The following is a 17312-nucleotide window of genomic DNA, read 5'->3' on the forward strand; positions in this document are numbered from 1 at the left end:
GTTTGCTGGCTGGTCTGTCGCAGGTCTCCACTTTGAATTCAAGGCCAAACCCTGACGACGGCGGGCCATGCGGCAGCCGAACAGGCAGCAACAAACTCATATATAACATGCATATTTGCTGGATAAGTAAATAAATATTAAAGATATTTTTCTTCAAATTCTTACATCCCGTTGACCACTAGAGACCTTTGTAGCGTGAAAGCTGATGCCGCAAACCGGGCCCATGCCAGCATTGAACTGAACGATAGCCGGCTTTCACAGAGCCTCAAAGGGGTCGAGGCTGCCTTCTCCAGTCTGCAGTTCAACATGAAGAAGGGCATATTTCAAAAACCTTGAAGTGAAATAATTAGATTGCGACTAGCAGAAGCTATTTATTAAATCATCTCCCGCCATCCCAATGCCACCACTGGTGATGGTCTTGCAACACATTGCCTGTCTTTCCCATTATAGCAAGAGATGTGGGTCCAGGACCCTCGACCAAGGACTCGACCAACCTCAGGCTTTCGCCCAACCTCGAATGTAAATTACCATGATAGTTCTGGCACCTCGCGCAACGTAGTCACCGGACAGCCCGATTGCGCCTTCAGACACCCTCATCATCTCTATACATCACACAAGGGTTCTCCATCAGTGCGAACCTCAAAATGCGTCACGACACCAGAAGCACAGTCGACCGCCTCGACCGCCCCAGCGCATACTACAACAGCAGAGTTCGTCGCCTTCTCGCCTCCCACCTCTCACCAGCTAACCATTTAGCCAGAACAAGCGCAGACGCGACCGGGATGACGACACCGCTAACGGAGATGCCCCCGCCGAACCACCTGTCGACCCTCTGGCCAACGCAACTACTCTCTACGTCGGCAACCTCTCCTTTTACACGACTGAAGAGCAGGTCTACGAGCTCTTTTCCAAATGCGGCGAGATCAAACGTCTCGTCATGGGGCTAGACCGCTTTCAAAAGACACCCTGCGGATTCTGCTTTGTCGAATACTACACACACCAGGATGCCCTGGACTGCATGAAGTACATTGGCGGTACGAAACTCGACGAACGCATCATCCGAACAGATTTGGATCCTGGGTTTGAAGAGGGCAGGCAGTATGGAAGGGGCAAGAGTGGTGGACAGGTGAGAGATGAGTATCGAGAGGACTTTGACGAGGGGCGAGGTGGTATTGGCCGAGCTTTGCAGAGGGACTATGAGGAAGAGGATCGGTATAGGTAATGCTTGGGAGGGAGAGAAATGGTATTGAGTGGCATATATTGATACCCGGTAGAAGGGCTTATGTAAAATTCAACACGATCATGATTTGCAGCGGACCACACCACGGGCTGGTCGGCGTTGGCACCGCGAAGCAGCGTAACTTGCATGTTTAACTTTGTAGTGATTTGACCGAAAATTATAGACAAAGGCGCCGTTCTAATGATACAAGTACATTGTCTCTGCAATGTAGTTCTTTCCACAGTTCTATACATCAGCCAGCATCTGCTCATGATCTGACCATCTTCCAACCCAACCCAATCGGATTCCACAGTGTTGATACAAGGCAATTCAATCCCCAACCCTTGATTTCCCACCCTTCCCAGCGTTCGTGTCCCCCCCTCACATCTATAATCGATCGAGAGTAGAACTTCTTAATAACCGGGGGGGTTGACTCTCTGCGACACCCTCGTCCACTTGGGCAATTCTACAACGGAAAACGTTAGCCAAATCCTCTCCTACCTCTAGAGCAGAGAAACATACTGTGAATCCCCTTCCTGTACCGCTTCGCCTTGCGGTCAAACAAGGTATATTTATCCTTGGGCAGCATCTCCGCCTCAGTCGGCATCTCGGCCTTCCACCGCTCCAACGCCTCCAGCGTCTGTCCCTTCTTTGCAAGAGCCGAATCCAGCGTGGCCACGACGCTATCCACCGCACGGAGCCGTAGCCTGTGTCTGCGCTTCTGGAACCTCGACAGGCGCCAGGGGATTTTCCACAGCAGGCCGCCCGACAGCGGGTTTGTTATTCTGAACGGGCCGAACATGGCGGGTCTGTCTCCTCAATCGGTACTTTCTCAGCGGTATCTAGCCGTGTTTTTTCTTCGGGTTCGTGGGGAGGTGTTTGCGCAGGACTCAATCGACGCCTACTGAAGATGGCGGCGGAAACTTTTCAGCCGAGCCGTATGAAGCTGCCCGCTCGCTGCGACTGTGGAGCGGAATAATTGCGGCTCCCGCTGGACACTGGCACACACCCGCCCCGCCTGCAGCAGCAAGGGCCAAACACCACCAGACACCAGCTTCAATTGACTCCCTTGCCGTCGATGGTAGTCGACGCGACAGAGAGCTCCCCCAATCCGCCGTTTTCTTCGCGCCGGCTTCGCGAATGACCCCCGTCCGTCATGAGCTACTACTTCGCCATTGTCGGCGCCCAGGACAACCCCCTCTTTGAGTACGAATTCGGCACGTCCAAGCAGGGCGGCGATGGACAGTCCCGATTCTCGGATCAGCTCCGCCACTTGAACCAGTTCATTCTGCATTCGAGTTTAGATATAGCCGAGGAGGTGCAATGGGCACAAGGACAAATGTACGGTCCCCCCCTCGAGTCCACAAGGGAGAGGAACGCAACATGCGCAAATACGGGCTGTCGCCTTTCTTTCGTCTTGCAGCCGCTGATGGATGGAAACAGGTACCTGAAATGTATTGACAGATTCTTCAACAACTACATATCGTGTTTCGTCACCGGCGCCAACGTCAAATTCCTCCTGCTCCATCAACCCACCATGCCCACGTCCACGAGCTCGTCGCGATCATCGACTGCTATTGGCGCCAACCCGACGAGTCCAGCGACGGAAGAGGCTATCAAGATGTTCTTCACCGAGGTCTATGACAACTGGGTAAAGGCTGTCATGAATCCGTTTTACAGGGCAAATACAGAGGTCACGAGTCCCGTGTTTAGGGCGAGAGTTGCGGCAGCAGGGCGGAAGTATCTGTAGTTTTAGTACACGTAGGGTGCTGTTTGCACGGGCTATGAGACCATGATACCCACGGTAAATCAATCAAGACTCGATTATTGGCAATTTTAGGCAGCAACACACGGCTCAAGAGCAATTTTTCGCTCAACGTTTTGAACATGGCACAGACGATTATTGGAAATTTTAATGTGGTATTCATCTTAAAAGGTCGTCCATCTGCCTGTCGGGACGCCTGCATGATTTCTCGTAAACCCAGTTGGTCTCCCCCAACGCCAAAAAGCAAAGTACAGAGTTCCCATGTCGCAACCCACCGAAACCTTCCTCCACCCGGTTTCCCAGTCCTGCCCAATTCCAATTCTGCCTGCCATGCCCATGTAGTGTATGATGTACAGAAGCCAGGCCAATATAATGTGAACGTAAAGCCAGAAACGGAGGCATAAAGCGATATTTAACCACCGAAACCGTACAGGGTGCGACCCTGTCGCTTCAGAGCATAGACAACGTCGAGAGAAGTGACGGTCTTGCGCTTGGCGTGCTCAGTGTAGGTGACGGCGTCGCGGATGACACCCTCGAGGAAAGTCTTGAGAACAGTACGGGTTTCTTCGTAGATCATAGCGGAAATACGCTTGACACCACCACGACGAGCGAGACGTCGGATAGCGGGCTTGGTGATACCCTGGATGTTGTCACGAAGAATCTTTCGGTGACGCTTGGCACCGCCCTTGCCGAGACCCTTGCCGCCCTTGCCGCCTGTTGGAGATGTCTGTTAGCACGGGTGCAAGTGATTTAGGCGATGGTCCATGATGCTTTTGAACCCCGGTCGTGCAGATAGGTCTCTTCATGATGAAAGTCTGAAGCCATTCAACCGAGTCCTTGCAGGCCCCGAAGTCTTGCGGAACTTGTTGGGCAAGGATGCAGGCTTCAGAAGCATCAAATGAAACTCCATAAATCAAAAATAGAAAAGTCACTTACGTCCAGTCATATTGATAGATGTAGATGTGAGGTCTTGGAGATGTATCTAGACGTGTCGCGTTGTCGCGTTGATGACGTTGAGTCAAATGCAAAGTAGAGTGTAAAGTGAGAGAGGGTGTGCGTAAGAAGGAAATCAGAAGCGGGGAGACCAACGGGGGGCGCGCGAGGGGGGGGCAAGATAAATACGTGGACGGAATCAGTCACGCTGGCCGAGCCGCGCGCCCGAGGGACTTTCAAAACACAGATCAGTAACGTGGAGAACAGGTGGGAAAACAGCGAAAATGCGCCGTGTTATTTTCCCTTTCCTGGGGCCAATTCGGGAAATGTGTTTGGCGCTAGTCCTGATATGGGGTGGGCGTGTGTCTGCGCTCTGTCAAGTTGCAGTGACTTTGGGTGCATGGGTGCATGGGCTGACCGCAAGTACCTGCTGATTTGCGAATTTAATCAGCCATGTACTCCTCGCTCCTTGCCTCTTCATGTGTGTACCTCTGTTATTGCGGAGGCGACCAAGCATCGCCCTATGCTGCATGTGGGGCTGCACCTGAGTGATCTGGCTCCCGAAATTGGGTGACTGATCTGGAGCCTGCAGCGAACCCGTCAGCTGCACGCGTACTAGGTACCAGAGCACTCCCTCCTAGGGAGCTTGGGAGGTGCGCGACAAGCCACATGCGACGCCACAGCGTTTCTTAGCGTAAGCTCGCAGCCGCAAGTCAATGCTCCTACTCCGTGCGCTGCCTGTGAAATTATCATCAGTTGTACGGAGCACCTACAGAGCACCCCGTAGTCCCTGGAATACGTAGCACCAGCCGCACAGCAGAATCGGCAGCTGCGCGGGAACAAGGTGGCAGAAGAGCCAGGGAATGACAACGGTCCTTCAATATTGACCTTGGGTCATACCATCGACCGCCTGCGGGCTAGCTCGGCAACCGTAGTCTTTTCCCTCTATCCGCTGGGCATGACAATTTGCTTTCTACAAAGGCCAGGTCTCATCGAAACGTTTCATCATTGCGGTCGAGACTTGTTCGGCGATCAACGACAGCTTTGGTTGTTCTCTTTAGGTGCTTGGTTTTCCTGTTCTGAGCGAGCTCCTAGGGATCAGACCTTGCTTTTCGACATGTATTTTATGGCATCCTAGCTTCTTCTACTTTTTTATGTTGTTTTTTAACTTCATCTAAATAATCGTTCAAGTATCATGCAAGCATTGCATCTGGGAAACACAATATATTAGACGTACTAAGGCCAGGGAACCGTAAATACCACGTAATACACACACATCGCGATACGCCAGGCGCCGGCAAAGATGGTCTCACCGGCTTCTTCTACGCTAAGCATTGATAAACCCTCGACTGGGCGCACGCTCTTGGCAACAATGTACAATTCGATGCTATATACCATACCGCATTTATTAATACACACAACAACCGGTAACCCAAACCCGTCTCCTGTCCACTCAGCGCCAGTCCCTATCCAAGCCGACTTGCTATGACTCCTGCCTAACTAAAAGTTGAAAGCGCCAAAAAGCAAAAGTTCACAACGCCAGTGCCATGCCGTATCATGCCATGCAACATGTTCATCCCAATCCGTATGCCCCGCTGCCACGAGCTGCGCCAGCTTTCTATTCCAACTTGCAGCTTCATTTCCTTTGGCTTCCTATCCATTGCACGGGCAGAATTCGATGGATGCCGTCGTCGCCGTTGTCCTCGATAAAAGCTCCTGAGTAGAACGCCGCTGCTTTTGCCCATGACTACGTTTGTGACTTGCCCAGAGAAACCGTTGGTAAGCCTCAGTTCGATTACTCGTGACATCATGCCATCATTGAATCATCCATCGGTACATCTTCTTCAAAACTTTCAATTGCTTCTTTAATCTTTGGTCCAGCCTAAAAAAGTCATGTCAGAAAACAACCGGCTACAACGGGGAAAAAATAATGTAAAAAAAAGACACAGGGGGCAAGTGCTCACCTTCGGATCCAGCGCTAGGGCAATGGTAAAGTGTCGAACGGCCAACTGCCTCTCATTCGTACTCCTATACAGAGTTCCAAGCAGGAAGTGAACAGTAGCCTCATCAGGAGCCAGGTCTTTCAAAATCATGAGTTCCTTTTGCGCTGCTTCAATCTGCCCAACAGTAAGCAAAGCTCGGGCCTTCTTGTACCGAGTTTGTGCTGCTCTTGGCGCCAGCTCTGCCGCCTTCGTGTAAGCATGTAATGCTTGTACCATCTGCTTTTGCTTCTCTAGAACACCTCCCATGCAGCAAATCAGTACAGCATTATTAGGGTTGATAGTTTGTGCTGCGTAATAATGGTCGTAGGCTTTCTCATAGGCGCCAAGTCGCTCCTGGACTCTGCCGATGCCATAATATGCGTTGTAGTGCCTTCTGTCAGCAGCAATGGCCTGGCGATACGCCGTGAGGGCCTTGTCATACTCTTCGTTGGTAACGTGTTCGTGGCCTTGAAGTGTAAAGGCGTATGCAAACTTGGGGTCCAGTTGAGTAGCTCGTTTGAAGCAACGAAGCGCTTGTTCGGGGTCTCGTGCTAAAGACCAAGCATTGCCCAATGCACACCAAGCCTGTGGCGAGTGCCATGCCGAGTCGACCAGTTCATGCGCCAGGAAGGAGAGATCGGTTTCTCGTTTCAGGTGCCACAGTATGGTCGAGTACACTTCCATGTCCTGGAGGCGAGATGGGGCCTGTACTCGCATTCTGCGGAAGAATTTTTCCGCTTCCGCGTATGCTGCTTGCTCGTAGTGAGAGCGGCCCAGCTGGGAGAGGACCCATGGGGTCCCCTGTTGGGCAGATGGAAGGGAGCTGAAGGCCTGAATCGCATCCTGGCATTGAAACCTTGAAAGAGCGTAGTAGCCATTGCCCAGCTTTTTCATAAGATCCAGGGTCCACTTAAGCGCTTCTTCGACCTTGACAGTATCCGACTCTATTGTTTTGGACGGCGCTGGCGGTGGCGCTGGTTCCCTTGTTCTTGAGGACTCTCCGTGATCTATGTCGGCTTGGTCATCCACAGGTTTTCTATTTCCACTCACAACTCTGCCGACGCTGGAACCACTGGAACCTGGTCGCATGATGCGTGACACCGGGGGCCTAGCCTTCTTTAACTCACGCCCAGCCGACGTGCCTATTGTCGCTGCCCCAGAGTTAGCTTTTGTAGACGGCTTAAACATGTTAAGCCTAGCACTCCGTCTAGTCATATGCTCGTCCGTGTTTGTCGATCTCGGGACTGGGTGACCTGACAAGGTACGCTTTCTTTCAGTTGCGGCTATATGCCCAGCTCTGGTACTAGTCGTTGTTGCTGTTGCGGTTGCTATCGCTGGACCATCAGGCACAGTCTCCACGGCATGCTGCTCCTGGCCAGGTCTGCCGTTCCTCTTCGTCCCTAGTCTGTAGCTCATACGTGGCGGTGCATCCAATCCAGCATCAATGCCTTGAGCATTCCTAGTTCGCCTCGCAGGCGCCTGAGGTGGTTCCTGACCATATATGGGCCGAGTTGCTGTTGCATCAGACAGAGTTGAGAGCCCTGTCGGGGTTTCCATCCCTTCTACAATCGATGGGGGTTGGATATTCGCAGATGCTGCGAGTCGTAATCGAGCACTCTGGATCTTAGACATGAAGTCGTTTTCCGGAGCCTCGGTAAACATGTCTACTACCGGGCTGCTCATTTCCGTAGATGAGAAGCCGATACTGAAAGGATCTGATCCCAAATCCGCAGGCATATTCCTCGCGGTTGATCGTTTCAACGACACCGCATCCACCGGTATTCCAGCTGACGCTGACGCTTCTCTCAGATGATCTATAACGCCTATACCGATGTCTGAATCGAAGCTCTGAAGCAAGCTCTCATTTGATCTAAAAATATTGGGAACGCGAACATTAATGCCCATGTCGCAAAGGGCCGTAAACGCATCCCACATAAAGGGATTTTTCTTAAGCGAGTCCTCAAAACAGCTCACAGCCTTCTTCTTATCTCCGTAACCGCGGTGCAGCTTTCCAAGCAAGCAAAGAAGAGCAGGAGTGTCCGAAAATGCTGCTCGCGTTGTAGCCGTGTGTTTCCCAAGGCTGCATTTCTGTGGCCATAGAGACTTGGACTTCTCAAGGGCCACGATACCATCCTTGTATCGTTCCAGCGCTAGACACGCCTGAGCGAAAACCCAAGTACACCCCAGGTTGACCCCTCGGTATCCCATGGGTTTCGATATATCATACGCAGACCGGTAGTCACCCAGCCGCAGATGAGAAAGCGAATAGAGATATGCAGCATCAGTTGCTTTGGGATCTTGGGCGGCAAATCGCTCGGCAAAAAACAGCGCGTTGTCGTAGGAGGCATTGTCAAGATGATAATAAATCACCTGTCGCAGGAGGCCCCCAACGGCCGCCGGGTTTGGCGCCATTCCGGGTCAGGCCACGCTCCTGGGTGAACGAAACAGAGGGGCTCGTCAGGCAATTGCCAATCGGTGGAAGAATTATCAAGATGAGGGTGCCATGGGGAGCCGCCGACCTGAGGCGGATATCCAGGCACTTTGGACGCGAACAATTGGGCCCTGTGGGCGTAATCGAAATAGAGAGCTACCCGATATCGAAATTTCGACCCTGTCTGCTGGCTCGTGAGGCGCAACGGCTACGTCGTCAGTCGTGGTTGTCGTCGAGATAACGGTGGTGTTTTGTTGTTGTGAACAAGATGCACAACCGCTCCACCAAAATAAACGCCGGCAGCGAAAGGTCGTCGTACTTCGCACCCTCAGGAACGGGCAGTGAGAAGCCAAAATTGGTTCAGAGATATCGACAGAGGCACGCTGGATCGTCAAAGCCTGGAAATAAAGAGTCGGCAGGCAAGGCGAGAAAATTCCGATGGCCTTGGGTCGAGTATTGATGAGCTCAAAACGGTGGGTCCCCGGCCAACGCCTTCTAGGTTCAGGACTTTTAGGCGTGCGGTGCGTGCGAGGGACGATTCCGGCGACAATACATGACAGCGCAAGGGAGAGAGGGCTTCGTAATACGAGACGAAAAAAAAATTGAAGGAGCGTGAGTCGCAGCAGGCCCTCAAGCTTGATCAAAGCTATTCCCGCTCTCGCCGAGCCGGGTGCGCAGGTCTGTTAGTAAAATAGCCACGGCGCTGATGAGCGACGGAACGCAGGAGGCAAAGTCCAGTGGTGGGAGCAACAGATGACATCTGGATGAGGTGAGCAGCCGGCCAAGCAACCAGCCTCGCCTCCAGGTTGCCCAAAAGGCGCGCAGTTGCTGTGGTGGCAGCCGCTTGATTGGATGAGAGGCGCTGCAGCGTTGCTTGCCCGGCAACAGAGGCAAGCTGTGGATCCCTCCTTCCTTGCCTCAAGGTCTTGCCGCCCGCAGTGAGGCTGTTGGGGGCCGCCACAGCCTGGCGCCTAGGCAGGTACGATGCCCCATCACCCATCACGCCAGGTGGTTTCTGGCTGGTATGCAAAATTGCAGAATCGACATCATCAACCTCTCCAAAATTCCTCGGCCCACAAACCCGACGACATCTCTTATCTATCGCCACCTATATTTCTCACGCTCACTCCCAATCGCCTTCATTACAGCTTTTCCGCAGCCCCTCCTCTAAGGATAGTACCCGTCTATCTCACTCTCTCGCGCGCACACTCGTGGACCGGCATAATGGCGCAAAAGGCAAAAAAAGACCGAGCCAAATCCAACTCATCAGCCCTCAACACCCTTCACATCGGCTCTCTGACCGTCAACGTGCTCTTTTTACTGTCGCATTTTCTCTTCCGTTCTCGCTCCCTCGTGGCCTACGGGCTATTCATCACACCTAGCATCATATGCGAGTACGTTCTGGAGATATCAGGCCGCCCCAAGTATGACGCCGCCACGGGAGCTCTCAAGACTGCTGGGGAGGACCTCTCTAACCCTGGCTTGACCGAGTACATGTTTGACGTTGTTTGGGTGACATGGGCATCTGCCATTGTCGTCATGTTGTTCGGCAATTGGGGATGGCTGTTGTGGACAGTAGTCCCGGCCTATGGTGTATATCTGGGCTCGGGGCTGTTGGGCATGGGCAAGCAGAAGATGGCGGAGATGCAGGGCGGAAATGGTAGTACGGCTGCTCCTCAGGGCAACCGGAGAGCACGGAGGGCTGCTTAAGGGAAAGGAAATATGTAAATGTAAATGTGACAAAAGACGACTTGAAAGGCTGTCCTCTCAAAATGCCATCCGCGGCTTGTCAATGACTCTAGCGCCCTCACGCGGCCAGACTCTATCGCCAGCTCTATTCTTCGACTCAAGTAGACAGGCGTCATACTCAAGAGTGCAAGTATATACAACAGGCCCGTCAGAAATTTCGCCTCGGTCTCTCCCCCGACCACCGCTCCAACATATCATCGTCCACATCCCTCACCAAGACGTGAATGTGCTCTAGCGCCCTTACACTCTGCAAGGCAACCCAATTTTTAAACCAAAGAACCTTGTCCTCGCCCCCCTCACCCAACGAGTCAATAAAATATCTCTTCACAAACGCCTTCACCAAAGCTCTACTCTCGGGCGTCATATCCCCCTTATCGTCATCCGTCGCAATAAACGTACGCGTCCACACCACTATGTGTGTAATGTTGGACTCCAGCCCATATGGCCAGTCATTCAAGAGGACCTTGTAGTCCGACTCCTTGTCGAACGGGACATCAGACTCTGGCGAGAAGGGAGGCTGCCCCCACGACTTGGGTAGTCGGTTGGCGAGGAGGTACTGCGTCATGCTGCCGTACTGGGCCTTGGTCTCAGTTGTCCATTTTATGTAGCGCTTCAGATCTGAGGGGACGCGTTTAAGCACGGAGAGATTGTTGGTCTCTATGGCCGAATCAGCAAAGCCCTGGAATAGTTCTTGTTCGCCTGGTGAAGAGGGACGTGGTTCGCCATACCGATCACTTGCTTCAAGTCTTCCCAGTCGTGCTTTTGAAACTCGTCATCCGTCTGCGAAAGCACCCACTTGTCAACGTCTGTGAGAGGAAACGACGCTTCCTCCCTCTGGCTGTTGGCTACATTGTCGCCCATTTTTCTCCGTTCAGCGCTGTCTGGGTTCTGAAGACGCTGTGGGCGGAATAGTACAGTGGCCGCCCACCCAGCCGAAAAAAGCCGGAGTGTGTGTACGCGAAGGGTAGATGACCGTGTCAATGCTCACACATGTCCGTGAATTGAAACGATGCCCTTGTACGGAGTATTCACGGCCGCCCACGCATGCCAGCCTTGCTGAAGTCAGCGGTGAAAGTGCGCGGCGTCGTGCCCCAGGCCGTATTACCTAATGTCAACGGCATTAATGCGTCTTGATCCAAACATTGAAGAAACCACGACTAGTGCTGTTTCATCGGCATTCAACGCCCAAAGGCTTGACACTAAGTCGAGGCGAAATTACTCCCAAAACTTGGAAGCTAGTAGGAACTTATTCACTCGGGCACGTTATTTCCAGGGTGGTCTGGATCGGGGAGCTATAGTCGGCACCAACAAAAGTACAGCTGGTGTCCCGCTACGGCGTCACTAATCGACCTCGTTGCGCCGACGGTCCAATGTCCTCAAGCTCTCCTCCGACAAACATGTGACTGACTGTTGGTCTCAATGCTCTTTTTGCCAGCCTAGGGCTTTGAATAAACATCAAACAGCCATGGTCCCTTGGTGTTCCCTCATTGTTTTGATAAATTGACAATTCTTCACGTCTCGAATAAACACCCAGCACAGCAGGCCAGGGCCCTGAATTACGGCCGCCGTTACAAATTACAATGATCCTCGGCCCCGTTTCCCTCCTAGACTGCGTGGTCGCCGGAATCATAATCGCGCCCCAAATGCTCTTCACGGTCGGTCCTTTGGTTACTTTGACGGTTGTCATCAGAATTCTGCCGTTTCTTTGTGAGTTCCGTCACAGATCCTCCCAACTGTGTGTTTCTCTGGTGTGCCTCCGATCTGACCACGTCCAACAAAAAGTATTCAAACTCCCCTTTCATTTTCTCGCTCGATACGTCAAGCCTCGCTATGCACAGCCGTGGTTTATTGCCGAGTCCACTGTTTTTGAGGACATGGTGATTCGAATCGTCAGATTTGGATTCATGAATCTTCCCGTCAGGGCGGCCAGGGTCCTCTTTTCGAAACAGTTTGCATATCCGTTCTTGAAATGGAGGATGTTCAGGAGCGGTCATTTTAGCTTTCCTGCCCACTTGCAGGAGACGGTCATTGAGCAGGTAAACTTTCCGAGGCTTGATGTACACTGATTGTTTAAAAAAAATGTTGATTGATAGACAGGGCAATACATCTGCCGCGGGTCTTTGGATAAAGCATGATCCGGAGCAGGAACCCGATGTGGTGGTCTACTACATTCATGGTATGTAGAACTCACAACATCCAGGATACTAAATCCATTGCCGGAATATGTATGCTAAATTGCCTCTATGCTGACCAAGCACCTAGGTGGCGGTTTTGCGCTGGGCTCATGTTACTTTTACTTGGAGTTTTTACTATCGATGCATCACTTGCTCCTAAAATCTGGTTTTGAGAGTCCAGCTATTTTTGCCTTAGAATACTCACTCGCACCCGAGGAAACGCACCCGACTCAGGTCAACCAGGCCGTCCTTGGATACAGGCACGTTTTGGAAGACGTCAAAGACGCATCCAAGGTGTGCATCGCTGGAGACTCAGCCGGCGGGACTTTGACACTCAGTCTTCTTTTAGAGCTAGGGAAGAAAACGAATGAATTTCAACTGAACGGCGCGACGACACTCGCTGTCCCCAAATTGGCCGTCCTGATCTCACCCTGGATTACGCTCGTTTCAAACATTCACTACCCATCAGAGGTCGACTACCTAGAACGAGACACGTTGTGGAAGTATGGGAAGGCGTATAGAGGATCAGCGGTACATGACCCTATAGCATCACCCGGACTGTGTGAAGACGGAGACCTCTGGACAGCAGTTAGTCCACAGCGAGGATACTTCATCGTCTACGGGGAGGAAGAGACGCTTGCACCCGACGCAGAGGCATTCGTTCGTCATCAACGAAAAAACAAAATCGAAGTAGACGCCATGGAGTTCAAAGGCGGTATTCACGCATGGCCGGTGGCATCACTAATGCTGTCTGGAACATGGGATCGGCGGTTACAGGGACTCGAATCTATCGTCGGGCACGTTAGACAGAAGTTCATGAATGACATTGTCACAAGAAAGAAAAATACTATCTCTGACATAGAAGCATCAGATTAGATCAAGTTTAAAAAAAAGAGTACAATCATAGACAGAACATGATATTTGCAGCTCAGGAACCAGAGCGGCCATCCAAGATGTGCTCGGCTTCGTCACCGCCACGTCGTCTCTGGGATTTATAAAGCTCATGATTTGCATCATCATAAATTCAACGCCGGCAGTGATAGATTACTTATGCACTGCCATCTTGGAAGAGAAGCAGTGGGGGACAATTCTTACCTCACGGAACTGATCTACCACTAAGCTATGTCGAGCCAGCTGTCTCGCAGTGGTATCGCAGTGGTGCATGACTATTAGACCATAGGCTCTGCTGGGATGGCATCCGTTATGGTTATCTAACTTCATCAGTGGGAAGGAAACAGAATGCGGAGAAGCAGGCTTCAATCCAACTATGAATGGTGGGCAGTCCACGACAGGAGCCATATTGCCTCAGGCAATAGCCAGGATGGGAGGCTGCAGTGGTGGCATGCAGGTTTCGCAGGTCGCAAGAGTTGTTAACCGCTTGGAGGACGTTCCGTTGCGTGTGCCTGATTTACGGCCGAAGAGAATAACGGCACCCAACGAGGCGGGATCCTGGAGCTCAAAGGAAGAGGAGCAAAAGACGTTGCGCAAGTGAAGATCAAAGCTCGTCAAAAAGCTTTCCAGCTCTACGGAGTACGCTAGTACTCTAGCAGTGGGGCGGATCTGGCTCCGGTGGCACCTGAACATGTCGCTTGGGTTTCGGATGGAGTAAAAGCTGCCCAGGTTGACGCGCTGTTCGATTGACTTGGCTGATGGCCCTGTTGTTTAGCGTCAGCCGTTTAGGCTTTCCGTCTAAGCTGCTGGAAGAAAATGTGCAAGGGCAGAGTGTGAAAATCTGGTGACTGAACTCAGACTACTCCGTAAGACGACAAATGGCGCCAAATGTGCGACATCCGTCCATGTTCAGATGTCAGCCATGGCGCTGTCGTCGCACCTGCTTGGAATCAGCAAGCGCCGGGTCGACATGGGAAAGCGCAAGTGAGGATACACGAAGGCCTTACCGCTTTCGGCAGCAAGCACCCACCTGCACTGTTGACCCCTCTGCTAAATCCACCCCCAGTCTTGTGAACAGAGATGGAACAGTCCAGGCAGACATCGACGGGTCCTCCACGGTCCTCCTCGGCCCTCCACGCCGTCCACGGTCATCCCATGGTCATCTGGCGCACGAATGACGGCAGTGTCGCAAAGTCTCACAGTCGCACAGATCCTCAAGGCTGTGAAGCTCACAGGTCCCAACTCCCAACTCCCCAGACGTCCGCCACACACACACCCCTCGCGATGCGCATATAAACGGTCAGCATTCCCTCAGCAATGCCGGGCCCGATCTGTGCTATAAGGATCCAGCCATGGCCCGCAAGCAAGCCGTTCGCATGTGCACCCAACTCATCAAGACACGCCCTCCTCATCTGTGTCGGCCATACAATACCAATACCGGTCGCTGCCTTCAGTAGCCTTCCGTCACTTCTGCTTCTTGGTCCAGGCATCGCAAGACAAACAGGCAGACGAGCCGCAGCCGCAGCCGCACACAGATCTGGCACAAGGTGAAGGCATCATCGTGCATTTCATCTGGACCACGGACCGCGCACAGAGGACGGAGTAATACCACACGCCCCTCGCTGTTCCCAGCTCGCAGCTCCTAGCTCTGGCTTCGAGGCTGGGTACTACTTCAGTACAATACGTTGGATGGGGCGAGCCTTGTCTACAGACAAGACACACAAACCACGCACCTCCTTGTTCTCTCCTGGGCCATACGCAATTTCAATTATAATTAACCTCCTGGCCAAGAGTTGCAACACGCCGCTGCATCGCGATTGCTCCCGTCGGCCCGCCTTACTTCCCACTTCGGAAGTCGCTAAGTGCGTCATTGTTGAGCCGTGAGAGGATCGACAGTAGCAACCAACATTAAACCATCTGCAGGGAAGGAGTCGCCTGGATCTCGTGTTCTGTTTAATCAGCGACTTTATAAGTCTCAGTCCAGCATCCAACATCCGGATCTTCTCGGGTCGACGCCTGCTCTTTGGCTTTTGGCAGAAACATCTTCTACCGTAGCCGCGTATTATACCTTTGGCAAGAAATATTTGTCCGTTTCTGGGAATCCGCTAACATTTGGCGGAGTACAACTGTACTTTATCCAAGGACATATCTTCGCCACAGGTACTGTACACCTTGGCATGGTCTAGTATTTTCTGTCATCTACTGCATTTTCCGCCAGCCTCACTGTACACACAAGTTCCATCGTCTGGGCCCTATTCGGGGTGGCCCTTATTGGGCGCCTGACATTCACGCATCCTGCCATAGTACAGCATACCTGTACTTACACATCAGAACACCAGACCTTTATTGCGGATTACGGTGACATTGCGGAGCATATAGCCTGTACGCCATCGCTAGATCACTGGATAATTCGACACAGCAAAACATACATTCTCCGAGCTCGCTATTGGTTGACACGCGCAGTCCCCAGTGTCAAGGCCAAGCCGTCATAGATCAGTCAACCCCTAGGCCAGCCCTATCCCTATCGGCTGCTATAGAGGAGACGTCGCGATCATCGCTGCTGAGTACTGGTGCATTGGCGGTCATTTATATGAGGTGTGTATGTAAATGCACGCGTACAAGGCAGTTGAATTGGCATTATACAGCACTCCGCACACGTCATCAGGAGTGTCGACGTAAGGGATTGCTTCTTTCGACATCTACAGTCGTCGAGCCCAATCACATCTATTACGCCATTCACTCCATTGCCGAAAATTCGACTAATTTCCCAGCTAAATTTATCGCTTGCCGTTATAAGATCAAGCTTGCCGGTGTTCATAGGTCGGGGCGTAACCGTACCAGATAGCGCGCATTTAAAAGCTTCCAAGTTGTAAGGGAAGGGAAAGGGTCTGGTGGGCCCCCGCCAATACAAATAGCCGGCCATGTCGGGAGACGATTCCACCTCAAACTACGCGCCAAAGTCGCCCGACCTTTCTTCTTTTTATTCAAGCGGCTCCGGCCCCACCCAGCCTGCCTCACAACATCTTCTCGGCCACGGCCAAGGGCCAGGTCAATATAAAGTGCAGCCTCCCGCCTACACCTATGGCTCTGCCTACACTCCACCCGTGCCGCAAACCTCGACTTCTCTTCAGCAACAGCGCATCAAGTCCAAGTTCCCAGCCTACTTTCCGCCCGTGCAGCAGCAATACTCACCACCGGGCCAGACCTCAAACCACTTAGCACCGCAGCCTCTGCAACAGGACCCTTACCGTCTACAACAGCCATACCTCGGCCAGGTGCATTCCGGACAAATCCAGCAGCAGCAGCGCCAGCACGAGCAGCCGCAGCTGCTGCAGTTTCAGCAAGAATACTCCCAAAAGTCGTCGCCGGAGTCACCAGGCTCAACCCGGCAGGCTGACTCAGAAATGCCTCCGCGAAGAGCTGCGGCACAGCCGGCAGCCCCTGCCATTGAGCCATCACCGGTCAGGACCAAGTTCCCCACAGCAAGAATTAAACGCATCATGCAGGCCGATGAGGAAGTTGGCAAGGTTGCACAGCAGACTCCTATTGCTGTGGGCAAGGCCTTGGAACTGTTCATGATTCAACTGGTCACCAAAGGCGCCGAGGTTGCCAAGGACAAGGGATCAAAAAGAGTTACAGCACCCATGCTGAAGCAGGTTGTCGAAACTGACGACCAATGGGATTTCCTGCGGGAAATTGTTGGCCGTGTCGAAAATGAGAAGGAGGGGAGCAAATCCAAGGCTAAGGCTGAAAGTGACAGCGACGAGGACTCTGAGCCAAAGAAAAAGGGTCGAGGGGGCGGCCGTAGGAGGAAGGTATAGACGCGATAGGGTGCATTCCGTATTCGGTGTTGGATCATGGGCACGCATAATGACTGGAAATGGAAATATTGAAGCTTTGTATTTTGTTTTATTTTTCTCGGGGGAGAGTGAATTGGCGTTCGGGTAGGTTAGCATAAAACTTCTCGGGCGTTCGGGGCAGCTGTTGTTTCTTGGACGCGACACGGCGCGAACAGCACCACGCAATGAGGCATATTTGAAGAGTCGATAGTGTTGTGTAAGTTTGCCCTATCACGGCGTCAACGCTAGAATTTGACATGAGCCAAATTTGGCTATTTTGGCTCATTCCTGTGACACCGTATGTTTTTTTTTTTGTGTGTGTATTTTTT

General features: G+C 52.3%; 9 protein-coding genes across 9 annotated transcripts; 5 read left to right on the forward strand and 4 right to left on the reverse strand.

The window, feature by feature from the left end:
* Window positions 1–644: 644 nt before the first annotated feature.
* Window positions 645–1222, forward strand: Cbp20 (Nuclear cap-binding protein subunit 2; the record flags this gene model as incomplete). The annotated part of the gene is made up of 2 exons (XM_014686987.1): window positions 645–710; window positions 761–1222. The coding sequence occupies 2 exons, from the start codon at window positions 645–647 to the stop codon at window positions 1220–1222; spliced, it is 528 nt and encodes a 175-aa protein (XP_014542473.1).
* Window positions 1223–1632: 410 nt separating this feature from the next.
* Window positions 1633–2021, reverse strand: mrpl31 (mitochondrial 54S ribosomal protein mL60; the record flags this gene model as incomplete). Its single annotated transcript, XM_014686986.1, has 2 exons — window positions 1633–1685; window positions 1742–2021. The coding sequence occupies 2 exons, from the start codon at window positions 2019–2021 to the stop codon at window positions 1633–1635; spliced, it is 333 nt and encodes a 110-aa protein (XP_014542472.1).
* Window positions 2022–2375: 354 nt separating this feature from the next.
* TRAPPC2 (Trafficking protein particle complex subunit 2) lies at window positions 2376–2969 on the forward strand (the record flags this gene model as incomplete). The annotated part of the gene is made up of 2 exons (XM_066131287.1): window positions 2376–2560; window positions 2663–2969. 2 exons carry the CDS (start codon window positions 2376–2378, stop codon window positions 2967–2969), a joined length of 492 nt encoding a protein of 163 aa, XP_065987403.1.
* Window positions 2970–3396: 427 nt separating this feature from the next.
* On the reverse strand, window positions 3397–3930 carry hhfA_1 (Histone H4.1; the record flags this gene model as incomplete). Its single annotated transcript, XM_014686984.1, has 2 exons — window positions 3397–3698; window positions 3921–3930. 2 exons carry the CDS (start codon window positions 3928–3930, stop codon window positions 3397–3399), a joined length of 312 nt encoding a protein of 103 aa, XP_014542470.1.
* Window positions 3931–5724: 1794 nt separating this feature from the next.
* On the reverse strand, window positions 5725–8311 carry bimA (the record flags this gene model as incomplete). The annotated part of the gene is made up of 2 exons (XM_014686983.1): window positions 5725–5799; window positions 5882–8311. 2 exons carry the CDS (start codon window positions 8309–8311, stop codon window positions 5725–5727), a joined length of 2505 nt encoding a protein of 834 aa, XP_014542469.1.
* A 1243-nt stretch (window positions 8312–9554) lies between these two features.
* G6M90_00g086460 (uncharacterized protein) lies at window positions 9555–10040 on the forward strand (the record flags this gene model as incomplete). The annotated part of the gene is made up of 1 exon (XM_014686982.1): window positions 9555–10040. One exon carries the CDS (start codon window positions 9555–9557, stop codon window positions 10038–10040), a length of 486 nt encoding a protein of 161 aa, XP_014542468.1.
* A 187-nt stretch (window positions 10041–10227) lies between these two features.
* On the reverse strand, window positions 10228–10940 carry GIG1_0 (N-acetylglucosamine-induced protein 1; the record flags this gene model as incomplete). Its single annotated transcript, XM_014686981.1, has 2 exons — window positions 10228–10736; window positions 10808–10940. The coding sequence occupies 2 exons, from the start codon at window positions 10938–10940 to the stop codon at window positions 10228–10230; spliced, it is 642 nt and encodes a 213-aa protein (XP_014542467.1).
* A 719-nt stretch (window positions 10941–11659) lies between these two features.
* bah_1 (Acetyl-hydrolase) lies at window positions 11660–13129 on the forward strand (the record flags this gene model as incomplete). Its single annotated transcript, XM_066131288.1, has 4 exons — window positions 11660–11786; window positions 11862–12115; window positions 12177–12255; window positions 12342–13129. 4 exons carry the CDS (start codon window positions 11660–11662, stop codon window positions 13127–13129), a joined length of 1248 nt encoding a protein of 415 aa, XP_065987290.1.
* A 2936-nt stretch (window positions 13130–16065) lies between these two features.
* DPB3 (DNA polymerase epsilon subunit C) lies at window positions 16066–16965 on the forward strand (the record flags this gene model as incomplete). Its single annotated transcript, XM_014686979.1, has 1 exon — window positions 16066–16965. One exon carries the CDS (start codon window positions 16066–16068, stop codon window positions 16963–16965), a length of 900 nt encoding a protein of 299 aa, XP_014542465.1.
* Window positions 16966–17312: the final 347 nt, after the last annotated feature.

This window comes from Metarhizium brunneum, chromosome 5, assembly GCF_013426205.1.
Source record: "Metarhizium brunneum chromosome 5, complete sequence".
Lineage (NCBI taxonomy): Eukaryota > Fungi > Ascomycota > Sordariomycetes > Hypocreales > Clavicipitaceae > Metarhizium > Metarhizium brunneum.